The following is a 27,152-nucleotide window of genomic DNA, read 5'->3' on the forward strand; positions in this document are numbered from 1 at the left end:
AGACTTTAAAAAAACTATACATTTGGTTTTTAGTTTAAAATGTGACCTCTGATAAAATCACTGGAATTTTGGAAATTTGCTTTGTTTGTAAAATTATGATTGTATTCATCACAAATACATGTTATGGTTTAAAATGTATGTGGTACCTCTGCCAGCCTCTGTCATTGTACAGAAGATGTATTTTCATGCTTTGGTAAGTACACCCTGCCACAGTTCTTCTCATCTCAGACATGTTTGAACTGTACACACACATGCGCTAGGGCAAGAGTCAGCTGCACTGAACTTCAGCTACCATTAGAGAGGCACGTACCCATATTTAAAAGACAGATTGCCTGCAGCTTCAAATGACACAAGGGAATGAACAGCAAGGCCTTTTACTGTTTGCTGCACTCCGAGGGGGCTCAAAGCAATGATCAAGCAGAGGGAACAAAAATATGATTAAAGAGTGATGCAAGACAGATGCAGGCACCCTGTCTTCTATAAAAAGGTGACAAAACGTAGGAAAGAAAGCTTTTAAAGAACTGTTTTTTGCCACATTAATCCTGAGGTTTGTATATTATATATTATGTTAGTTAATTCAGGTAGATTCAGTAAAGCAATGAGTGCCTGCTCACATTGCTTAGTAAATGGTAAACAACAAGTCTCCCAGGCATCTGTCAGATATATTTTCCTTAGAATATCTTAAAAGTGAGTCTCTGAAATGTTCAAATGACTTTATGTTCTCAAACAATCTTTTGTTACCACTTCTGAGAAGATGAAAAAAAGACAACAGCTTGCATCATGAATTTTATTCATTGTGTTTTCACAACAGCAGTCAAACCTTGGGGGCCGGCCCCTCTCAATAGCATCCATTCAAGTGAATAGCAGTCACAGAGTCTGACCGTTATCAAGAGAGTTTATGAAAATCAAAAAAAGAATACTTGAGCTCATAATGCCTCTTGTTCCTTTGCTCTAGGTTGGCAGAAATAGAACCTATTTACTTCTGTAGAAAATTCAGTGAACATAATCAATCCATAATGGAATTGGATTTTTTTTTTTTTTTTTTTTGTCCATGGAATGAGGCACCAGAACATGAACAACCTTCTGTACACACATACACACACACACACACACACACACACACACACACACACACACACACAGTAGACGTAGGCAATCACATACTAATGTACACATATCGATGTAGCGCATATGTGCCCCATATACTGCAGCGATGTGCATGGAAATAAAATTCTGTTTCATTCAGACATTAATCTGTCACAGTTCTCGAGGCAAGACACAATGACCTCAGCACCAAGCCTGCAGGAAATCACAGTGGGGGCGCAATGGAATTCATTTATAATTCATATCAGGCGCACAGCATTTTATTCTCCATGGCAGAGGCTTATAGAACAAACCTAAAGCGAAATCTGATATATTTCATTAAACCTGGCTCATTAATTATACTTGTATTAAGCTTACTGATGTATATCTCTTTTTAAGAATCCTTTGGGGACAAAATATTATAACTAATAGTTAATAAAGGCTTAAAGGGATAGTTCACCCAAAAATGAAAATCATTTACTCACCCTCACGTCGTTCCAAACTTTCCAAACAAGAAAGGTATTTTGAGGAAAGTTTTTGCTGTTAATCAAAGACAATCAGCTCCAATGTTATTTTGGACAACACTGACTTACACTGTAGAGGCAAAAACTGAAACATTTCCCAAAATGTCTTCTTTTGTGCTGCGGATAAGAAAGAAAGTCATGGCAGTTTGGTGCAGTGTTGTTAATGTTAACTAAAACTAAATCTATTATGGTTTAAAAAACATTCTAAAATGGTTTTCATTAATGGAAATAAAGCTGAAATAAAATAAAAGCTACAATTAAAAGCAAACTCAAAATGTTAATAAATACTATAATAGTGCATTCACAATACTGAAATAACACCAGTTTGGGATAAACATGAGGGTGAGTAAATGACAGAATTTTAATTTCAGGGGAACCATCCCAGTTTAATCGAGTCACCCTGAAGGTATAAACAGTATGGAGCACTATTAAACTGCTCTTTTTGATTTAACATCCCAACCAGTCCAGCATAGCAACACTGACTCAACCAATGGTGTGAGTTTGGGGGTGTTACTGTCGGTTTTTCAGACCAATGACAGATGAGGGGAGAGTCTGTTTAGAGTTACACACTCCAGCTTTATGTAACACTAATCACTGGTATTAAATTATGGATCAAACTCTAACAGTGAGAAAATTTTATTTAGTCTACACTGAATGACGCTAATCGATTGATCTTTTGTGTCTCAATGAATAACTCTGCAGAAACAGACCCCCGGAGGGATTCCTGCCACCAGCACTACAGTGACATTGTCTGAATTTGCAGCTGATCCCAGTTTGGCAATGTGCAAAAGAGTATAACACCAGAGCTTAATCCAGACACATCTGGAGCATGCTGGCGGCGTGCTAATCAGCTCTGGGAGGATTAGCATCAGGCTAGCGTCATTCCGCAAGGCAAGTCTTGTCTAGTCCAGCTGAAAGCTTCCTTTCCATTCTGAAGGAACCTAGCGGGATGAGGACAGTCACTACTCATTTGACTTTGATATATGCTAAGTCTGTTTGCTATGTCATATTTTCTTGATCTTGAATGTTTGGAAGGAAAACGAGTTATTCTGCTACCTCATCACAGAGTATTACGTTTCTCATCTATCAGGGCCGTAACCACCATAGTCACGTTGCACTCGATATTCAGATTTGGTTTACCAATGACCTATTCGATACTTGATTCTTCTCAATTGATAACATTCGGTCCCCCCTTGTCTTCAATATGTGGTTACATCCATGTCATCTGTTATGGTAAAAGATTACATCCATTGATATCAGCTCTGTAAACAGTCTAAAGGGTCCATACACAAAAAAAGTCATTGTATAGTAATAAAATTATAATGTTATTGTGGTAGACATGTCATTATCATCTGCAGTACATGTCAGATTAGTTCATAAGCAATTACATCTGTTGTTTATTAGGCCTCTTGTTGACTTGTAGTTGAAGTAAGTAAGCGCTCAACTTTCCTCCCAAAGTAGGAAGAAGAACTTATTTTTCCTCCGACTAAAGATGTTTTTGAGTTTCAGGTCTGCAATCTTTGTAATTATTCACCACATTATGTCAACAGTGTTGAACTTTGTTCCCCTTTACAGACCGCCGTTAAAACATGACGATCTCATAACGCACCAATGAAGAACAGCATCATATGGCATTATTTTCGACCTCAATATGTGAGGAAATAAATGTATCAAAATATCTCCTGGACATGGTAGTAGCATTGAAACTTGAGCAAGACGACCGCTTCTGTACTCTAGTTCTGGGCTTATCATCTTGGAAGATACTCCTGTGGCAAGCCAGAATGGTTGCTGGCTCTGAGTGCCTGGTCCACAGTAATGATGTAACCATCAATCAGCCGTTTCATATCTGGGGTGAAGGGGTCAAAGGTGGGCCGTCGCGCACCCGAGCGCTTGAAGTGGCCATCTTTGTTGCACTCAGCACAGAGAAGACGATCTTCACTGACACTGGTATTGAGGAAGGAAGTGATGGATCGTAACGTGGGCACCAATGCCTCCTGCAATTCCTCATAATGCACCACCAGAAGTTTCTTTCCATAACGCAGCCAGTCCAATACGTGAGAAGCCCACCAGGAGGCATAACTACCCACAAATTCTGGCCACTCTAGAAAGAGGAGAAAGTAGGACAGCATGAATTACTTAAAGGATCTGCACTATATATTACCAGCCTAATATGGTCCATACAAGATTTTGTATTTTTGTAATGAGAATACAGTAAGGTGTGTGTCTCATTTTTGTGTCTACGAGTCATGGACCCCTTATAATGTGCTCATACCTTTGCTCTTCCAGTGCTGATCAGAAGCGTAACCAAGATGCCCGGCGCACTTGCGGTTGAACTCAGCCATGAGTGAGCGGTAGGGGTTTCTTATCAACAGTATTGCTGAGTCATACATCTCTACATCCCGCTGGCCGCTCTCATGCGTCTTCACGCAGATGGTTCGTCCACTCTTCCAGTAATCTTTCTCACCCTTGAAGCCTGCACAGTTGGGAGGAGAAGAGGATTAGAATATACAGCCAACTGCATGTGGCGACCGCTCAGTGCAGCCTCCGAATCCAAACATATACGTTCCAAAAAACTGCATCAAAAATGGTGTTAGTCCAGGCATGAGCATCACGGCCCCCCTCAGGCAAATGTGTCAGGTTCTGTGATGGATTTGAAAAGGCACTGTGACTTTCAAGGCAGGTCAAGTTCTTTAATAATAGAACAAAAATACGCTCAATAAAGTTTGGCATTTGAAAGAGAACAGAAAGTCAGCTGTGCCCAAATACACAATATCAATCGATCTCAAATGACGTGTATTTATGGATTTGAAAAGAAGAAAAATGTAGAGAAACTTCACATAAACTCTATAAAAGAGGCTCTGCTTAATGTATCTACAGCCCCATGTCAAAAAAGTAATATTTTACCTGAATTTGCAGTCCAAATTGAATGTGATAAGATAAAACTGCTGTGTAGCACAAAACAATGGCAAGAACAGACATCTTTCTGTTGAGTTATTTTTGCGAGCTGCACTAAATAACATACAGCATGTAGATAGATTCACAAACAAATTACTCTAAGAGACAGTTCTTAAAATGAATCTTTCAAAAAACTCACAAACCCTGAAGTTATTGTTTAATTCAGACCGAATGAACATACTGGATCCGTTGCAGTTGTTCTAGACATTATGACGTGACCTGACGTGATGTGAAGGCCAAGTATGGTAACCCATACTCGGAATTTGTCCTCTGCATTTAACCCATCCAAGTTAATGCACAATCGAAGAATCAAACCCGCAACCTTCAGGTTACAAGTCTGACTCTTTAGACCATGTCTGCCCCCAACTAAAATATTCCCAAATGAATCAAAACATGGAATAGAATTTGAATGGAATATCATTGATTTAACAACTTGTAATTCTGAACTGAATCAGGATATCCATAGTGATACCCAGTCCTAATGACAATTTGTGCAGTTGTGCAGTATGTGCTTAGTAATGCATTTATGCCATGATGTTGTGGTTACAGATTCAAATCTGTTTAAATGTCCATTTTGCATTAGAGACATCATTTTCTTGAGTCTCTGTTTATGTGCATGAGAGAAAAGATATGTCTTTATGATAAACTCATCTCATCCAAAGTCTGAGCAATAATATTTTTCAGTGGTTTGATTTGTGGGAAAGATTGCCTCCAGCAATGATGCATGCAGTCTTTTAAAATGGTAAGATATATTATCGCTGATAGAGTGGTGATAGTGTTACCTCTGTTGTAAAGGGTGCCATCAAAATAGTAACTGCCTGTGTAGTAGCCTGTGGCAAGCTCGATCAGGTGCCTCACCCAGGTGTTCCCAGCACCAGGAAAACTGGACAAAGCCACCAGTGAGCTCGACTTCTCAGGTAGAAACTTCTTCTCTGTGCATCTGGAATCTGGATAATAATATATATATTTCAATTATAAAAGGTAAGTAACTATATGAACAAATCTGTTATTTTCAGCAAGACTTAAAATTTTATTTTGCCGTGTTTTTTTCTGGTTGTGTGTAGCACCTACAGCTCTGCATAACCTTCCGAAGGATCCGGATGTTAGGTAAGAATGGCTAAAGTTTATTTTTAACAACAACTGTTTAAAATTTTCTTTCTTAGAATTGAAGGAGTAGGTACCCTGTTTAATTCTAGCATACATCTCAAGGCTGAAATCTAAGTGAGAAGAATACACTGCCCGAGTAGGGGAATGAGAGCACAGAGGTAATAATTAAGACCAATGAGAAGGTATCTTACCTTGAACAGGTGTCTGATAGACCTGGAGGAATAGCTGATGGGAACTCTGGGTAGGCAGACTGCTGTTTTCCACAGCACAAAGCTCCTCTTTTACTGGCTCATGAAGAGTGAAGTGAGGGGTGGCATAGCCACAGAAACAGTCTGGGTTCCTGACCAGGGCCAGAGGAAACTCCTGATAAGAGAGAGTTAATGTGAATGAATCACACTTAGAGCCAACCTCTAAGTCTGTCCATCCATACTTCAAATTACAACTATTTGGGTTATCATTATCTGAAAACGTTCCCAAGCACTGCAATTAGCTTCTCAACTAAAGACGAAGATAAATCAATTTACCATGTTGCTGGTATGCAACAAAGCATGACCATCTGATAGAAAGGACTCAAATTACACCATAATCCAGGCGATGAAGTGGCGTAGAGGATTGATTACAGAGTGAATTTGTGCTCTTTAGGGACACATTAAAGGTTAAACAAGCAGACTGTGTTTAGAAGACTGCGGGGAAAAAATGTGTGCACCTAGAAGAGCAGCAGCTAAAGCGAACCATATCCAATCCGAATGAATCTATATACATTCAATAAAGTCAGACCTGATCCATACAGGTCTTTATGCACCATTGGGAGGTTAGGTTGGGCTTGGACAGCATGGGCCAGGGAAGTTGCTGTTGTCTTGTCAGGATTTTTGAAACACCCCCGGTAGCGCACGTTCCTGTCTAAAGGCAGGGAAGAATGGAGAACACTGAGTGACAGGAGTAAAAATGTAGGAAAAAGAATTTGTGCCAATACTCATTGTTCATTGCTCTAAGGTCTGTAATGCTGCAGTGAATGAGTAATTACAAATAAGATGTTTAAAAAAAAAAAAAAAAAAAAAAGAAGCCACATTTCACAGAGATAGGAAAATATGCTATCTAATATAATTAAAAAAAAAAAAAAAATTATTTTGAACTTCTCATGATAGCAGATGTACACAACATAATTATTAATAATATTATGTTTAATTGATATACACTACCATTCAAAAGTTTGAGGTCGGTACCTTTTTTTATGCTTTTGTATTTTGTAAGTAAGTATTATTTGATTCAAAGCACAGAAAAAAAACAGTAATATTGCAAAGCATTATTACAATTTAAAATAACTGTTTTCTATTTGAATATAAAATGTCCTTTATTCTTGTGATGGCAAAGCTGAATTTTCAGCATCATTACTCCAGTCTTTAGTGTCACATGATCCTTCCAAAAAGAAACATTTCTTATTATTATCAATGTTGAACACAGTTGTGATGTATAATAATAAATTCTTTTCAGGATACTTTGATGAATAGAAAGTTCAAAAGAACAGCATTTATTTGAAATAGTAATGCCTTTACTGTCACTTTTGATTAATGCATCCTTGCGGAATAACAGTATATGTAGTCTAGTGAAGAGTATTTACTTATTTTTTTTATCATTTATATACTGTAGCGCCTTTCCAAAGTTCATAGTCACTTAAAACATTTAAAAGCATTTTATTGGCTTAAAACAAACACAATATATGTCTGCATAATTATATAATCATAATAAATGTGTTTTCTGTATAACTATATAAATGTCCACAAAACTAATTTCGAGCCAGTGTTGAAAGTGGAGAAACTGATTAAAAACATGGACCGGAGGTGAGTGGATACTTTGATTTAAGGCCTTCATGACACTTTGTCACCTTTGCAGAGTAAACAAGCACTCTATAACCGAAACCCCAGGGCTTTTGTTTGTCTCTCCAAATAACAGAAGAGGCCCAGCAGACCACTGATCACATGTTCCTTTGTGAGGGCCGTAAATGAGACACAGCTGCCCGAAAACAACAAACAAAGCACTATTAAAACAGACTATAGCTTCTCTTTGTGTTCCTGATTTAATTTGTCCTGTCCAAGTCTACACTCAAGTGTTGTGAAGTCTGTTTTCCTGAGTGAGTTTGGATTAAAGACTGTTTTTAAATTAATATTTTACAAGATTATGGTTTTTACTGCATTTTTTTTTTAATCACAACTATTAAAAACCTTAAAAAATCTTACCAACTCCAAACTTTTGAACAGTAGTGTACATTAAATGTTTTTTTTTTTTTTTAAATATTGATAAGTCTGGCTATACTTTAATGAAATAATGTTCATTATGCATTTTAAAGATTAAAGGTGGGTTATGTATTTTTTCAACTACGCTGTTGGACATTGTTGATATTTGAAATCAACCCAAACAAACCCACCCCTCTCTTCATTGCTCCGCCTCCAAAACTCAACCTCCAATCCTAACCACCCTGCTCCGAGTCGGTCTCGAACCCCGGCCCGATCGCTGCTGGTAGGCGAGGCGAGTGCACTGACAATGACGCCAAACACCGCATTCTATAGCGGTCATCAGTGTGCAGTGGTTTACCTGCTTAACCCTCACTATCTGGCCACTATTACACACGCAATGAGTGGACGTCTGTTTATCACAGCTGACGCACAACAAAACGCTTCACGAAAAAAAATGTACAGATGATGAACGAACGACAAGGAAGCACAAAAAATGAAGGAACGATCATTGTTAGTCGCCAATAGCACAGCAGCTCCAGACAATCAATGACACTAAAACCCAATTTTACTCACATGTGAAGCAGAATCAAAGCAGCCTCCATGTCTTAGCTCTCTCCAGCGCTGGAAAGCTTTTCTAATATTAAAACGGGTCCTAAAGCACTTTCCCAGCCATAAACCTTCATTCCAGTGATATTCTTTTGAGCTCTTTTGTATTGTGTCTCATTATCTCTCTTTCTGCGTTTTTTTTCTTCTTTTTTTCAATTCTCCCGCTTGCTCGTTCTCTCTCCTCGACCGTCATACGCCCCTAATGCTGATTGGTTAGACATTTGTTGTTGGTGTCAGCCCGACTAACTTCCAAACAGTGTTTTTGAAAAAATACATACCCCACCTTTAAGTTACAATTTTAACTTTAGACTAGGGTTGTCACAGTACCAAATACCAATACCAGTAAAATTTTGATGTTCTCAGTACCAGAGCAAAAATCACTGTCAATCATCACAGTTTCCGATTCATGCATTTACATATGGTTGTCAATCCAGAAACTTGCAGAGTTCTAAACAGCATGAAAAACTAAATTTGTATTTAAAAGCTGTCTTAAAGGTCCCGTTTTTCGTGGTTTTTTGAAGCTTTGATTGTGTTTATAGTGTGCAATATAACATGTGTTCATGTTTCGTGTGTAAAAAAACACAGTATTTTTCACATAATTTACTTATCTGTATACCGCTGTTTCCACTGTCATAAAAACGGGCTGATGACTTCCTCGTTCTATGAAGTCCCTCCTTCAGAAATACGTAAAGAGTTCTGATTGTGCCAGTGGTTCCTGTGTTGTGATTCGACAGCAGCTTAGCGAACCTTGCCCGGAAAGGTCACGCCTCTTACCATAACGTGGAGATGCACACGCTCAGTGTTATTGTAAACATGTCTTTAATTTTACCCTATCAATTTGAGCCGGAATCAGACCCGGTGATTGGACTGCGGGATGAAAATAACAGCGTTTCGACGACATGGCGACAAACACACTCTACAAACACAACTGTTGTGTATTCCTGTGGGTGGAGGTTAGTCAAAAAACTGTTTTAGTGACGTCATTAAAGAAGGAAGTAGAGGGATGTAGTCCAAACTGGCCGTTCGATGTAGGCGACTTCTGTTAAATAAAATATCTCGCTTGGCATTGAACTTTGAGCTTTAAAATTTTACAGATTTTATTTATACTCTAACAACAACATTACACACTAACTAAAGTTTGAAACATGGGATCACGAAGAACGGGACCTTTAACTGATACGACGAATCTCTTTTTTACATCGTATTTACACTTTGTTGGTTATAATGAAAGGATTCGCGAGCGTGCAGCTCACATTGAAAAAAAAAAAAAATCCTTGTGTGTTTTTAACAGTGTTAAGCAGATTCTGACTAATTTACTGAGTAGAGCCTCTGATAGGCCAACAGATATGATTGTAATTGGCTCCAGTGCTCAGTGCTTGTAAAAACACGCTGTAAATAGAAACCTTTGATGCCCAGAGAGTGTTCAAACTAACAAGAACGGGAGAGTTCAAGATTTGTGTTTTTTTTGTTTTTGTTTTTTTGTAGCAAATGGTACCATTAGTACTTGTATGTTTGATAATCCTACTTTAGACAGCTGGAGAAAAAGGTACATTTATGAGAAAAAGAGGGAACTTTACTGTTATAACTCAGAATGTCACTAAAGAAATTTAAAGCGTTATACAACTGTCCCCTTCACATTTACACTTTTTAGCATAAGTACGCATAACAATTAAAACAATCATTTAGAGACCTCTCCATGGCTTTTTGTTGCATTACAACAAAACATCTTAAAACCAACAGCCTGAACAATGCACAAATCCCTCTTAACAAGACATTATTATCTGGTACAATGGATAGTATTTTCAATTTAGGCCACAACACATATGGTCAGTGCTTAATAGCTGTGTCTGTGAGTGCTATGCTGGGCCAAATCCAGTTGGCCTGAAACTGCAGAGGGACACTGGGTCTGAACTCTGAGGTCCAACAGCATGTGGAAGAGACTGATGAAGGAACCAGTTTCAAACATATGGCCACATCAAAGCTCCACTGCCACTATCTATCTATCTATCTATCTATCTATCTATCTATCTATCTATCTATCTATCTATCTATCTATCTATCTATCTATCTATCTATCTATCTATCTATCTATCTATCTATCTATCTATCTATCTATCTATCTATCTATCTATCTATCTATCTATCTATCTATCTATCTATCTATCTATCTATCTATCTATCTAATTTTCCTTAAAGGTGCCCTAGAACTTCTTTTTAAAAGTTGTAATATAAGTCTAAGGTGTCCCCTGAATGTGTCTGTGAAGCTTCAGCTCAAAATACCCCATAGATTTTTTTTAATTAATTTTTTTAACTGCCTATTTTGGGGCATCATTAACTATGCACCAATATATAGGTTGCGGCCCCTTTAATTCTCGTGCTCCCCCTCCCCCAGAGCTCGCGCTTGCCTTGAACAGCATAAATACAGTTTACACAGCTAATATAACCCTCAAAATGGATCTTTACAAGATGTTCGTCATGCATGCTGCATGCATACATCGGATCATGTGAGTATAGTATTTATTTGGATGTATTACATTTGATTCTGAATGAGTTTGAGGCTATGCTGCGTGGCTAAAGCTAACATTACACACTGTTGGAGAGATTTATAAAGAATGAAGTTGTGTTTATGAATGATACAGACTGCAAGTGTTTAAAAATGAAAATAGCGACGGCTCTTGTCTCCGTGAATACAGTAATAAATGATAGTAACTTTAACCACATTTAACAGTACATTAGCAACATGCTAACGAAACAGTTTGAAACTCAGTGTATGTCTTTTCCATGTACTGAACTCTTGTTATTCAACTATGCCAATATAAATTCGATATTTAATTCTAGGGCACCTTTAAGTGATTTTATAAAGCTATGCATGGCAGTGTGGGAAGTTCTGTCCTGAGAATAAGTAAACTTATTTCAAGCACTCACATCTCCGCTGGCCAGGAAGAACCTCCTCCACCTTGTAAACGGACAGACGGGACACACCTCCACAGATGGCGCCCTTCTCGCCTTTGCAGTCCAAGTTACACTCCTCCTCTTTCATCCGAGTGCTTGTGATGCGGTTGCCACAGTAACATTCGGACCCATATTCAAGGCCAGCAAACTGGTACCCACTGTGTAAAACAAAACATTAAAAATCAAATTATAAAATCAAAGTGAGCCACCATGGTTGATAGCATGAAAATAGCATGAATATTTATTGCAATAATTCTTTAATTTTTTAATACAAGACAATATTACATTTGTCATAACTAAAGATGTTAATACAATGTTATTACAATGTTAAAACAATATATATATATATATATATATATATATATATATATATATATATATATATTCTCTCTGTGTGTATGTGTGTGCATTTAATTGATCTTAATTGATCAATTGAAAAGTTTCAGTAAGAACGTTTATAATGTTACAAATGATTTCTATTTTCAAAGGCACTCTTTTACAGAAAAGCCTTACACAAGTAACTCGCATTAAAACCCATGAATGCAGCCCAGACCCAGTAGGGATTCTGCTAAAGTCCACCAGCATCTCTCAGTCCATGCCTGCCTGTGAGCCCAGGGGGTTACCAGCTGGTGATTGGCCAGCTTGCTGAGCCAAACATCTGTCCCACCATTTCCATACCCTGTGGTGCTAGATTAACCAACTTTGTAGTGGCAGCCTTTCTCAGGGTGTCATTGCGGACCACCTGGCCAGCTATCTCACACTAACAAGCTTGTCTAGGAAGATCTTGCATTCATCTCCATCTCAACTTTAATTTAAGTTGGCTAATGGTTGTGTTAACCACAATGATCATTCTCCATCTCAAAGGTTTTGTCATTTGGCCCTCTTGACTTTTTGTGGAGGTTGCAAAAAGGCGCAGCACGATTCCATTCAAGCATGTTGGTGTAGGGCTCAACAGGTATTAGCTTGAGCCCCTCTGCAAATTGTTTCCCTGATCCTCTGCTTGAAACGTGTCATTGTCACTGCCATGGCAACCTAGCCAGGGACATTCCCACTGTTAATCTGTGCTCTGAATTAATCGCTCAGTCTGAGCAGACATGTACCTGCAGACACAGAACAGTGTAGATGATAATACTGGGATGTCAGATCCTTTTTGTTCTGTGCGGTAATAGAGTATTAAAGAAAAATTATTTTTAGATATAAGTAACTTCTGGCAGGTTCCACAAATATGATGTCTTGTTGCTTATTTTTTTAAGTGTTAGAGGCTGATCTCATGTTTTTGATGTGATCACTTTTAGATATGTTTGATGAACTATGTTTGATAAACTACCTTTTTTAAAGAAATTTTTATTTTGCAAGGACACATTACATTGATCAAAAGTGACAGTAAAATTCATAATGTTATAAAAACATATTTCAAAAGATGCTTTAAAAAATCTTTCTATTCATCAAACATATTAAGCAGCATAAGTGTTTTCAACATTGAATAATAAGAAATGTTTCTTGAGGACCAAATCAGCATATTAGAATGATTTCTGAAGGATCATGTGATCATGTGGGAGTAACGATGCTGAAAATTCATGAATAAATTACATTTTAAAATGTAAAATTATTTCACAATGCTACTGTATTTTTGGTCAAATAAATGCAGCCTTGGTGAGCACAAGAGACTTCATACTGACCCTAAACCTGAGCTTTATTTAGGCTTTGCAATCAATTTAGCTTTAAACAGTATTTAAAATCAATTTAGCTTTAAACAGTATTTAGGCATTGCAGTAACAGGACTACAAAAAATGGGAAATCTCACAGAAAATTAAAGGATTAGTTCACTTTTAAATAAACTTTTCCTGATAATTTACTCACCCCCATGTCATCCAAGATGTCCATGTCTTTCTTTTTTCAGTCAAAAAGAAATTAAAGTTTTTGATGAAAACATTCCAGGATTATTCTCCATATAGTGGACTTTAATGGGCACCAAACGATTGAAGGTAAAAATTAGTTTCACTGCAGCTTCAAATTGTTCTACACGATCCCAGATGAGAAATAAGGGTCTTATCTAGTGAAACCATTGCTCATTTTCTGAAAAAAAAATAATAAAAAAAAATAGAAAATTATATAAGTTATACCCTTAAATGCTCATCTTGAACTAGCTCTCTTCTTCTTCTTCTGTATTTGAATTCCAGCAGTGTAGACACTGCTAAGTGTATTACTGTATTACTGTGTAGTACTGTTTGAACTAATTTTTATATGCAATATGCTAGTTCAATAGTATATAACAATTAGTTCAAACTTTGACCTGTGGAGGGCAGTAATACACTTAGCAGTGTCTACACTGCTGTAATTCTAATAGAGGAGATGAAGAAGAGAACTAGTTCAAGATGAGCATTTAAGGTTAAAACTTATATAATTTTCAATTTTTTTCAGAACATTAGTGATGGTTTCTCTAGATAAGTCCCTTATTCCTCATCTGGGATCATGTAGAACGTTTTGAAGCTGCAGTGAAACTGTAATTTTGACCTTCAACTGTTTGGTGCCCATTGAAGTCCACTATATGGAGAATAATCCTGGAATGTTTTCATCAAAAACTTTAATTTCTTTTCGACTGAAGAAAGAAAGACATGGACATCTTGGATGACATTGGGGTGAGTAAATTATCAGGAAAAGTTTATTTAAAAGTGAACTAATCCTTTAATAGAAAATAAAAGAACTCAAATAATATTTATAGATACAAACTGAATATTATATGATACTAATTCTGAGGGTGACAATCAATATTTTCTAAACATTTAATGGTTCTCCTTTTCTCTGTTCATTTGTTGAAATAGAAACAGAAAAATTACATCTTCAAGTTTGTTCGTTGTACAATTTATATAGACATTCTCTCTAGCTGTAATGCAAGACCATAATATTGCACAGGTCATGATGTTTGAGGTAAAACCGTAAAGTTATCAACACTGTTAATTAGGATTTTCTTCTTCATGGGAAGTTACTATGTCAACGTGAACACAGAAAATCATCTCTAGTGTATGTTAGGTTTCATGTTTCTAATGGACTATTTGGATTCCCCCTGAACATTGCAAATGTCACCCAAGTAATTAAATGTAATCTGAAACGTTGGGGGTAATTACAGGAGGTCAGCCTGCCTCACACTTGTTCTCTGGTGGTCAATTATCTATCGGCCTAAGAACTAGAGAAAGCGTATACTCCATCACGGCAGATAGATGTTTCTCCTCCAGCATTAGCGGAGCCCAGGTCCAGAGCTGCGCTCCATTAATTGGGCCTGATCCAATTCCCAGCATGAGCTCTGCCAGCTGGCACAGGGATTCACACCGCATGTTCTTTTCCCTAAACACTGTTTCATTATTTCGTGATTTAAGATGAGCACAAAGGAGCCTCTAGGCAACAGATGTCCATCTGCTTTTCGGTTGCTCCACGATTACAACAAAAGCTGTGAGTATTTGAGAATATTGTGCATTAATCACATACCTTTCCGTGCAGGTGTCCTGACACAAGGTGCTGGTCATTTTCCGGAAGTCATAGAACACCATCCCTTTGAGTGCCCGGTCCTTGGCGTCATCCAGAAAGCAGCCGATGTACGTGCCTGAGCAAAGAATAACAATTGCATCACAAATTCAGAACGTGACCTTTTTCTGCGCAAACAGATGGGAAGATTCTGCAGCACAGCTTGGAATCGAGATAACTGAGAAAATAAACCAATTATCATAAACAACCAATTTGTCATCCTGAAAAGCACACAGCTCATTTAGCACAGACTTTCACCTTTGTGTCGGATTTTTCTTTTCGGAAGAACTTTCTCCACTCTAGACGCTTCCTGTTCAGACATGAGGCTGTGGAACCAGCGACGTCTCAGATGTCGGATCTCCTGGTTTCGTGAGGTCAGCCATTGTGGTCCAGCATTGTCTTCAGACAAAACGCTTTGGTATCCCAACCCCTTGCTGTTGTGCCGCGCGCCCATTATTCCATAACTTGTCCGGAGGGCAGGTGCCTCCAGGGACCTGGGAGGAGACGGCAAAGACGGCAATGGAAAGTAACTGCTCGTCCCACGCTGTGACACCACCAATCCATGTCTCTGCAGAAGAAGGACACTTCCAGCCATGATGTAGGCAACACCGAGAAACAAGAAGAGCAGCTGAGTCCGTCGTAAAAAGCGTTGAAGCCTGTAGAAGGGCTTTGCCATGTTGCCCTCCTTCCAGGTTAGTGAAGAAAAATTGATTCTACAGTTTCATGCTTCCATTGTTCCAATCAAAAAAAGGTAGAGATCTATTCCAGGAGCTTCATTCTCTCAAAAGCTCTACCACTGATACCTTATTCACATTCTGTTTAAAAACTCTTTGAGCACAAAATTCCTAAGGCAAAATGTCCCGCCGTTTACCTGTGAGAGGATTAAGTGAAAACTCGAGTTTGGCGTTACATCCCCTTGATGACAGAAGTACTTGTGGCAGGATGTACTCTGAGCTCTTACGGCTCAAAGACTTCGGGGAACCTGGTGGGAAAATAGAAAGCAGTTAGACGCAAGTCGAAGCACATCTTTCACTTTTTTATTCTCAGAGATAGACCAGAGTGCTAGAGACAAGAAAGAAATATAGAGAGTGTGTGGCAGTTATTCTGGTAGTATGTCTCCATTAAGAGGAGAGAGCAAGGCTCGCTGGCTGGAGAAGCATTACCTGTTTGTGCTCCTGTCTGTCTTTATGAGTACACAACAAATGTGAAGAGTGTAAGAGGGTACACTTCAGTCTTCTAGTTGCTAGTTGGGTGGAATTGAAATTGTGTGTGTGTGTGTGGGGTGTATGTAACAAAGTGAAGTACATGGAAATGTTATTTTGTAGAAGCATTTATATGTTAAAAACAGTTTTCTCTGGTTTTCCTTTGTAATATGATATTGTGCACTACCATTTAAACATTTGGGGTCAGTTTTTTTTCAGCTAGGAAGAATGCATAAATTGATCAAAATTGACAGTAAAGACACACTGTAAAGCAAGATAAGTTCTACTAACTTATACTTGAGATAACTGATTGCCTCTATTTTTGTAAGTTTGCAAACGTAATATCATCAGCAAGCATTGCTAGTTATTTTAATAACTGTAAATTACAAATAAACATTAATTTAAATCAAAATATATATTTTGTGTTTTGTTCATCCTAATATAGGATAACCTAACCTGTGGGCGGATGATGTGTGTGTAGCCTAAACCAATTAGACCAGTCTGCAACATTATTATAAACAGATGAATAATTGCATATTTTTGTAGCTATTGAAATAAAATGCATGAATTTGGACTTGAATTGACCTGCTGTCGAATCCAACTGCCCTGCGAACATCTGGGAATCTGTGTGGAGGGAAAGCATCTGAGTGCACGTTCAGTGATGACATCACATTTTGGTAGAAAAAGAAAAGAAAAAAAAAAAACGCCACTATAAGGCATATGTTTGACATTAAAATATTTGATTACGGTTGAATCTATTTTTTCAAGTTTCCTAAACTCTAAACTTTAGCGGAGTTGTAAAAACTCCCAAAAAACTATCCCTGATAGATGTTGAATGAACTCAAAAATAATAGTTAGATAAACTTTTTGGCACATTTTGAGTAAAAGTTAGTTATACTTTTTGGGTTTACAGTGCATTTATAATATTACAAATAATGTTTTGTCTATTTCTTATAAATGCTGTTCTTTTGTACTAAATAATAATCAAACAATCCTTAAAAAAAAAAAGTACTATGGTTTACCAAAAAATATATTAAGCAGCAACTGTTTTCAACATTGATAATAGACATTGATAATATTAAGAAATGTTTCTTGACATTAAAATGATTTTTGAAGGATCATATGACACTGAAAACTGGAGTAATACTACCTTCACAGGAATATATTAAATTTGAAATATATATTAAAATATAAAAGTAGTTATTTTAATAGTTATTTTAAATTGTACAGTATGTTTGATCAAATAAATGCAGCCTTGATGAGCATGGTGAGTTTTGAAAACGCTGGGGGAAAAAAACATATACAGTATATATACACATCTACCAGGGGTGATAAATCACTCTTTCCTTTTCTGATTTTCATTTCAATATTCTCAAACGCATTTTCATGTTTCTAATATTTCTAACTTTTTTTTTTAGATGCAATATGCACATTAGCTGACTGACTGACAATACTGGTTTAGTACAGCTAAACTAAGCCAAATAATTTCGGGAATTTGCAGCACTTTTTCTTTCCATTCGCTTTAGACATTCTTGAAACTTTCAGCCCATTATTTTAGATCCACTGAGAATCCTTTTGTGTGGCAAAGCTTAAAAAACAAACCTTGTAACAAGCCTTAGTGAACTCAGGGGTGGGCTGTCCCTCGCTTCCATTCATTCTTGCCAATCAAGCAAGTCTAGCTCTACAGAGCCCACTGTGTGTCCCACATACTCTCCCAGTCTATTTTATCTGAAACATGTTTGGGTCCACAGAAGATGAAAACACAGGCTGAGCCGCACACTGATTATGCATTAAATGCATAATCACCAGACCAGACTACACATGAATATGAATGTGGATTTGGTTTAATGCGTGAGAATCGTGAGAAGGCCAGGCGAAGAGTAAAAACAGAATATCTAACCAATTTTATTCAAGTCAAATTGACCCTATTTACTTTCTTAATATGTTTATGTGTTTAAAAAATCCAAAAGAAAAAAAAAAAATGTTTCTCTAAAACAGCTTTCCTTTTCAACTGACATCACTTAGGATGATGAAAACCAATAGCCAAATAGCTGTTTTTTTAAACTCGTTTTCAATCTAATTTTACAGCTTCATACTCTGTGGTACAAATGTCATTATTCTTATTATGTGTCAGATCTTGATCAGAGATAACTGGGCCTGTTGAAGCTCTTCATACAAGCACAGCTTTGCTCACTGAACCCTTTTTATGTCAGTGAGCCCCCGACTCATTCTTTTTAGGCCTAGTGCTGGAAAAAGGCCTAGATTTGCATAAACGCTTGAGATGCAGGGGCGGGTGTCCTTGCCAGCACCAGAGGAAACCATAACTATGTGGCGGCTGAGAATGTCAATCAGCCTGAGGGCTCATTATTCTTCTAGCTATGAACAGTGAGTGACTGGCGTCTGGTAGTTTCTTTCCCTCTGCCAATACACAGAGCAACTTCTAACAAATCTCTCCTTTACAAGACAGAGGCTGCAATCAAAATAACACACACTGCATCTGCAGTTGTACGCCGTTATTTATCTTATTTTCAAAATCAGTTTTAGAAAGTTCTAGTACTGCAAGGTGTGGGAAAACTATTTTAAAAACATAAGATGTAAGAACATTTTCTAATAATACTCAGCTATACGCAATTAATCTGTTTTTCATTTGAATTATTTGCAGAAACATGTTCTCATAAACAATTTTCTTTCCATGTATACATAATTCATAGCTTTTGAATAATATATATACAAATACGAAAAGCTGCTTACATGTATATGAACCAGATTTACACAGAGCTGACAGCATAAAGAGCTGCTCACAAACTTTTCGACTACAAAACTTTTTATGCATTTTGGCTGTTCATTTACAAGTCAATGGCATTTTGGCAGCCTAGAAACGCAAGTACGGAGTGACACGAATTTGTGAAAATTGTGACGTCATGCACATGCGTATTACATGTTCAGTCTATACGCAGTCTATAGGCTGTTAGTGTTTCTTTACTTAGTGACCTCGCCAACCACTGGCCTGGCATGCATAATACAGTGTTTTTAGGGACACGTGTGAACAGGGATCATTTTGAGAACATTGTCGTCTGTATGCAAAAACCCAAAGGAAATACTTTTCCATTTTTAGTACATTGTTGTCGTGTAAACATACCCTTAGAATTGGAACATGAATTGAGAATTGTCTAGACATGCCATCTTAAAAATGTGGCACTCATGGCATGAGATGCTAAAAAACAACTTGACTTGAATATTTTTTTATATAATCTTTTTTTTTTTTTTTTTTCCTATATAGCAAATATTGATACGGACCTAATGCAAATCATTTTAATTTATGCATTCCGTTCAATTTCAATTTTTAACTGATTGACAACCCAAGTTTGAAATAAATACATACACTCCCTAAAATTAGTTATTGAATATATAAATATATACATATTGAAAGAGATTAAAAAACACATATGTAGAGCTTTTTGTTTTGCCTTAGGGCAGATATTGTGTATTTACATAGGCACTTAATGTCAAAGCCTACTGGCATGAATTTTTATTTCTTTTCCTCTTTCATCTTTGTAGAAAGCAATCAAATACTTATTAAATCTTCAAACATTAGGCATAATAAAATCAAGGTACTACAACTAACTAGCTACAGTATTTTCCAAAACAGAATAGACTATTTATTTTCTTTATTTTTTGCTGCTATGGGTTTATGTAAGGGTTCATTCATTATATGGTACATTACTGATAGCCGATGCTCAGCAGTTTTTGCTTCAAAATGAAAATACCTGTTCTATGAAATCATCTCTAACAGGTGCTATGCCTTCACTGCTTTGAAGTGAATGCATGAATCTTACTCAACTAGGAATTTTCCACTATAGATCTATTCAGTTGAAAATCACTTTTGAAAAATGAACCTGAAATGAGGCCACGGTATGTTTATGAGAGATGAGTTTCTCATCATCTTGGTAAACCGGAGCATTTGGCAGTAGTCCCAAGTTTTTCTTTTTTTGTTGTAATATTATTCACTTTAAATAACTGTAATTAATGGAGCCAAAGGGAGGCGGCTCGATTAATTATAAGGATGGTCCGTTAATGAATGTTACAGCAGTGAGTTGCGTGGGACACATAATTCATCTTATTTTATCTTTCCTTTTCACTCTTTTGTGTGCTTGCTAGTAAATGGTATTGCATTTCACACAGAAACAAATACATTTATGAATAATAATGAAGAGCCAAGGTCATTTCCATTTCCGTTCAGGGAAGTCTGATGACTCCGCGGTGCGTTTCAGAGGGCATCAAGTTCGAAATCAAACGTTATTCACCTTTATTTGATGTATTATTTATTAGTATATTTTGCTGTTGCTCTAGTGGCATATGCCTCAAAACTCCTGAGTTGTAATAGCACTGCGCTGAGTCTTCATGGCTGTCGGTGGACAGCAGCGAGCGGGTGCTGTATGTCCAGACTGGTGCACTCATTTGTCTTCATCTGCTTTCCCAGCGTGTTATCATCTCACTTACAGCAGGGCAGCCACACTTCCATCTCAGAGGCTGATGGGACTGACCCTGGAGCTCAGATGCTGCCTGGAAAGCTCTCTTTTCTCTCATATAAGCATCTTGCCACCATCTCTGGCCATATGGCTGTTATGTGCTCCTCTTCAATATCTCTGAATGAAGCATTTCAGTAAAAAAATGTTTAAGCGAAGAAGGTTTCCACAGTCATAATCTTGCTTCTAAAGAGTGTCACAGTGGGGCGGTAGACATATGACAGGTGGCCCGCTGTTCCCCTGGCCCGCAGTGACCCCAATCTGTCCTCCTTTAATATATATTCAAGGCCAAATCCAAGAAATGAGGGGGGGACATTTCATATTAGGCTTAAAATGTAATGCATTTCTTCTTTCTTCTTTCCAACGCACTGTAAAAAAAGGTGGTAACCTGCAATTGTTACTGTATGAAGCTGTTTCTACCTGATTTAACCTTTATATTTAGTTTGGATAGTGTAAACTAATGTATTTAGGTTGATTCAGTGATGTTAAATAATATTTTAGCTTGAATGATTTCATTTAATTTAGATGTTACCACATGAAGCACTTTTTTAGATCACTTTTTTCCACTCTATACTGCAGTGCAAATGAATCTCAAAATTAGTAAGTAGTAATGTGTTTCATATATTCTCTAATATGTTCTGGAAAATAATCTTGCTCAGCATCACATACCAGGGTTGAATAATTTAATCAGAAAGATTTCCTGCAGTTCACTGATTGGTAGTCTGTCAGCAAATTCAAAATAATATATGCTAAGTTCCCAAGAGTAGTCGTGATGACTAATTAAGAGTTCACTTATGAAAATTGCATTTTATTTAGCATAATGTTAGTTTAAAGGAAAGGAAAATATAGCACATACAGTATGCACCAAGCTATTTAGTTTTTTCATATAAAATAAATAATTCTGTCTATATTTTGGTGAAGATTAAATTGCAAAACTTAAATGGCTGAAAAATCATGCGTAACACTTCATCCAAATCCTCAGAAGAAAGAGGTACCTCCAGCTGTGAGCTGAACTGCAGGTGATTGTCAATCACTTTATTTACAGCCTACTCAAACTATTGATCATCCACTGCAGGGATTGATTTCACTGCAGTGTCCAAATGCTCCATATAAACTGAACTGTTATTTGTTGTTAATTTGGTCTGATTTTGCTTTTGATCCAACTGAGTTTTTGGTTAAAACACACAAAGCCTGTTGCAAAGTAAGACACACATATATAAGTATATTGCAAGTTGATATACTCGTTATTTTTGCATATACGTTTCAAACGTGTCCCATTTCGCTGGTTCACGTCCAGTATTTACTAGACACTTACAGCGGCAAGAGAGGAAAGGAGATAAATTAGACAATGCATTAAAATTTTGTTAGGAATAGTCTGTCTTTCATTATTTATGCTTTGTGTTGCTTGAGGCACATTTACATTTGGAGATTTATAGCCAGGCCATAAACAAGGCACTATAACTAAAATTCGCTCAATAAATGCTGGCTGAAAAGATGGCGACTGCTGGCCCCTGGACACCGGTTTATTGACCACTAAACTACAACGGATGTGTGCACGAAGCGGTGTAGTCGAAGTACTGACACTGGAGCACTTTAACACCCACAGACCACAGACAAGTAAGTGTGATCATTCTGTGGCCTCTTCTGGGAGATAAAGCAAGTCCTGGCATACCGCAACACACACATGCATATACAGTGGTCCTCGCAGACACAAACTGACAAGAATGCAGCATTATTTCCATGTATTTTGCAGGAACTCATCACCATCAGCTGCAGAGGATGACACTGCATTCCAAGAAATGTAGCTCTTTCTTTCTCGACTGTAATTTTTTCAGCTGCTGCAGTAAGTAAATGTAGTGGTTTCTCATCACGAATCGACGGTGAAGTCTTTCATCTGTGCAGACTCTGCTTCCTGGTTCTGTACAATGAAATTTAACAAGCTGCATTATCACTACCATTTCTCCCACTTTTGTTAGTTCCTAAACCAACAGTAAAGGTAGTATATACAGTAAGCACTTAAAGGGAGATAGCAGGAACACACACACAAAAAAAAGATATTTTGAGAAATATCTTCTTTTTTTTTTTTCGTTTGTGACATCGCTTTTCTTTTATGATGACATGTTTTTCAGCACAAGGCCGGAACAAACAATATCAAACCACAAATATCCAGTCAATTCCTGGTGGAAAAATCAAGTCCCACCCTACATTTTTTTCCTTGTTCGAGTAGCTGTTTCACTTAGATATAGATGTCACAATAAGGAAGAAAAGAAGAACGGACTTGCTGTCCCCAATCCCTTGAGGACCACACTTGAGGGTTTCTACAACTGGCGTGCCTCACTAATTTCACAGATCGCTCTTTGTTTGTCTTTTATCACACCAGCCTGAACAAGCACACAATAGAACGCCTGCCTGGTGTTGGTCCTGGGGACATTTGCCGAGTTTGTGGAATGGGTGCTGGTGAACTGCGGGTCCCCATCCATCATCTTCCCAGCCAAGGAGGACATCACCAGCCCCACTCCGAACCCAGAGCCCAGCCAGCCACCCCTACCGCCCACTCTTGCATGGAACAAATGCCAGAGCCCACTGCAGACAGAGATCCCGAGCCTGCCCGGATGAAAGAGCAAGAAATGAGGGCTGAGCCAACCATCGCCCCGGTGTGTCAGCCGGCAACATTGTCCGTCCCCGTGGGGCTGTCCATAGTGTACGAGGGTATGGAGAAAAGCCCCGCCCACACTCCCGCTGTTGAGGGTGTGCTGAGTAAGGCCTCTGCAGATTATGAGGGTTTGGATACTTCCCTGAATCTCCCGTCCATGCTGGTCCTGTCCAGCTCTAAGTTTCCTGCATCTCAGCTGGTCCCGCCCAGCTCTAAGTCTCCTGTGTCTCCAGAGATCCCACCCAGCCTCCCTCTCCCACCTCCTCTTCCAAAGGCAGCCAGTCTGTCAGCCCCACCTCTGCTTTACTTCAACTCCTCGGTTCCTCCGCTTACTCCACTCTACTGTGTGGATTTGCCTGGGGTCTTCCTCTCACCAACTCTGCATTGGAAATAGGATCCCCTGGCTCTGCCTCCAGCCATTGAGCCCATCACTCCACCACGGCTCATTAAGCAGTCGGTTGAACCTTGGCTCCACCCCCCTCAGCTCCACCTGGGACCATCATCCTTACGCCTCCACCGAGCTCCCTCGTCTCTCTAGCTCCCCCTTGGTCAGACATCGCTCTGCCTGTGCCACAGACTTACAGGCCTTCAGCTACGCTTCGTCCCTGCACCCCTTCGGCTCCGTCAGGCTCCACATTCCCTCTGGCTCCACCTTGGTCCGCAGTCCCACTGACTCCACCTTAGTCCTCTGGCACCCTGGCTCCACCTTGGATGCTCGTCACTGTGCCTTCGCCTCTGTCTCCATCTGTGTCACATGCTCACATCAGCTCTTCGTCTTTGTTTGGGTCTCCACCTCCATCGGCTCAGTCTCCATCAGTCATCCCCCTGGTTTTGTCAGCCAAGTCTCCACCATGGCTCCTTCCTCCCTCGACTCTGCCGTGGGCTTTCATCCTGGCTGTACTCTGGGTCCCCATCTAGCTAGTCCTGCTGTCCTCTCCTGCCTGGCTCCTCCCACCGTCATCACCGCCCTAGTTTCTCCCATTACCTTCTCCTGCTTCCAGCATTCACCTGCTCCAAGTCCTCATCCAGAGTGCCCTCACCCTCCCTCCTCAGCTGGACTGTTACGGCATTGGGGGTATGTTCGTGTATGTTCTGTTTTGGTTTTGTTTTGACTGTGTTTCCTGTGCTTGTTTTGAGTTCCCAGTCATTGTTAGTTTCCTTCATTGTTAATTAGTTCCTGCACCTGTTCTGTTTTACCTCAATTACTCTCCTAGTGTATTTGAGCCCTCAGTTCATTCAGTTCATAGTTCCATGTCATTTTTAGTTAAGTGGTTGTGTGTTTTCTCCCTGTGACTGTCTGTGTTATCTCCAATCGTTGTGCAATTCGTTATAGCCATGGTTCTTAGTGTGACAAGATGATGAAGAAGAGTGCTATAATATCACATATCCAGATGCATGGTGTAGGCAAACACACTTTTTGTATTTTAAAAACTGATTAAAGAGTGTTTTTTGAGGTATATGCAAATAAATGATGATATCAGATCATTTTAGTGATTCTCCCCCCTTTTTTAATGCTATAAAAAGAGCAGTAAATAGTAGACCAGTTTTAAAATCAAAGTTGTGCAGGGTTTAACTGGTTTCCAAATTCCCTTTTGAGAACCCAAGATAAAAATTACAACATGGTTCAATGACTTTCCAAAATATGCAAATAAATTATAATTTCCATGGCAAAAACAGCCCGTTCAGTCTACTTAGAATGCTTCTGTCAGTTTTGTGAGACCACAGGAGACGGAAGGGAAATAAGACTGTCCCCTGCAAACTGTGCTAAGGCCAGAAAAAATTTCCAGAAGCATAATCAACCACCCTCCATGCATTCATTATTTAGAATAGGTTTTAGTGAGGCTAGAGAACACTGCAGTCGCCAGTGGTTGGTCATACCATGGGAAATCTAAATGGGAAAAGACAGTCTAATCAAAATAATATAAAGGTATTTATATGAACTGAGACCTGGTTCAAGGCTGATTAATCACTTTATCTGACTGCTTCATTTGGCTTAAAGTAAGTTTAGCTGTAATTATTGTTCAGAGACTTGACCTTGTAGCTAGAGATGTAATCACATACTGGAAAAAAAAAACCTTGAAGCACTTTTTTCTCAAACATGTAAAGGTCTGCCATTACATTCATAGCCTATGTAGCTACTGTAAATATATGCATAGGCACAAGTTAATATTTTTTTGAAGCAGGGAGAAAAATGAACAAAAGGGACAGTATGACATACAGTAAAAGCACACTGATGCAATGCAATCATGAAGGATTATGTATTCATACATAATTCTATGGCAAATGCCTCTCTGGAGATGAGGCGGTTTGCCCCATAGGCGGTAAATGTATGCGGCTGAAAGGTCAACTATGACAAAATGATCTTGATTAAGCCTGTGAGACATGAATGCTGAAGACTGACTCATTTACAGTCAGTCTGGATATATTCCTTTTTCATGACCATAAAGAACCGATATAATGATGAAGGATGAGGGAAGGAAGCACTAATGAAATCTATGGCATCTGGGTGCACTCAAAAGACACATGTTTAGTGCAGTTCATCAGATATTTCAGCTCTTATGGACAAATCCTATCACTGAGCACATCACATTCATACACACAACTCCATAAGACCTTGTGTATAACAGTGTTGTAGCACAAAAGCAAACCCAAGCTTATCAGTGGTCTATAAGGAAATTAATGCAAATTTTTGCAAAAAGGTTTATTCCTTTATCTACAGACCCAGGGATTTAGACTTTAAGCCAGCCCTATTTAAAAAGCTAGATTTTCTTGAATAATTTTCATTAATAACCATAAAACATTATTACTTTCTATAATGCTTAACAGATCATAAATATAACATGATTAATATATGCAATATTTGTAAATGTATCCATGGACCCCTGGTTCTATATTTGTTTAATTTTAAGCTGTTGTGTTCAGTTCTGAGGGATCGGTTTTTACCAATTACACTAAAAATTACACCATTTCATTTATTCTAAAACACTATTTGTACTTTTTAGACTATAAAAGAGTAGGCTAGTACAGACTGCATATACATAGCCTATGCGAAGTGTTCATGAATTTGAGCACAAATCCTAAAAACAGAATCAGTCACTTGGGTATCAGTTATAAACACTTGTTTGCATTCATTTGAACAAAATTGCCCATGACTTAAATTGGTGTATAAAAGTGACGTTTTTATAATTTACGTAAACTTTGGAATGCATTTAGTCTAAATCAATAAAACATAGTCTAAACATTAGAACACTTGTTTGGTTGGGATAAAAAAGCTTTTATGGCATTTTTTAAAGCATACGAAATTCTCCTACCTTCATCAACTACTCCTCGGCAGTGAAGAATAAAAATCTTGTAGCATATTAAATGTATTTCAGAGCTTTCCTTTGATTATTACCTCTTCATGAACATGAGCATCTCTTTCATCTCTGAGGCGAGTCGCATCTCGCTTTCTCACTGTTTTGCTATTTTGCTCCACTTGATGCGTGTCACTAATCCTCTTGCATTTTCTTATTTTGCATAGCTGTGAAACCACTATAACAGCGATAATCCTTATCTAAATCCGTTGCCGTGTCCCCTTTGCTTTGCAGTCCCACGTTTCTCTATGTGAACGCACGTAAGAGCCCAGCTGTTTTTAAGCAGGACAGCGCTGCCTGTGTGCGCATGCGTCGAAGAAGAGAGCGAGACCAGACCACACCAGGAGGAGAGAGTTGGGACACGAGCATCAGCAGCACTTTCAAGGAATCCGTTACTTAAGAAGACGTAGCCTACATGTAGGGGGAGACCGGGGAGTGTGT

At 38.3% G+C, this 27,152-nt stretch overlaps 1 protein-coding gene across 1 annotated transcript; it reads right to left on the reverse strand.

The window, feature by feature from the left end:
- Positions 1 to 773: 773 nt before the first annotated feature.
- LOC125249151 (WSC domain-containing protein 1) lies at positions 774 to 27,152 on the reverse strand. Its single transcript, XM_048161366.1, is given in 10 exon segments — positions 774 to 3,708; positions 3,880 to 4,080; positions 5,345 to 5,509; positions 5,861 to 6,032; positions 6,447 to 6,503; positions 6,505 to 6,569; positions 11,432 to 11,616; positions 14,942 to 15,056; positions 15,236 to 15,959; positions 26,670 to 27,152. Coding segments are annotated over 9 exon segments (1,731 nt in total). The 5' UTR covers positions 15,654 to 15,959; positions 26,670 to 27,152; the 3' UTR covers positions 774 to 3,355.

This window comes from Megalobrama amblycephala, linkage group LG16 (genome assembly GCF_018812025.1).
Source record: "Megalobrama amblycephala isolate DHTTF-2021 linkage group LG16, ASM1881202v1, whole genome shotgun sequence".
Classification (NCBI taxonomy): Eukaryota; Metazoa; Chordata; class Actinopteri; order Cypriniformes; family Xenocyprididae; genus Megalobrama; species Megalobrama amblycephala.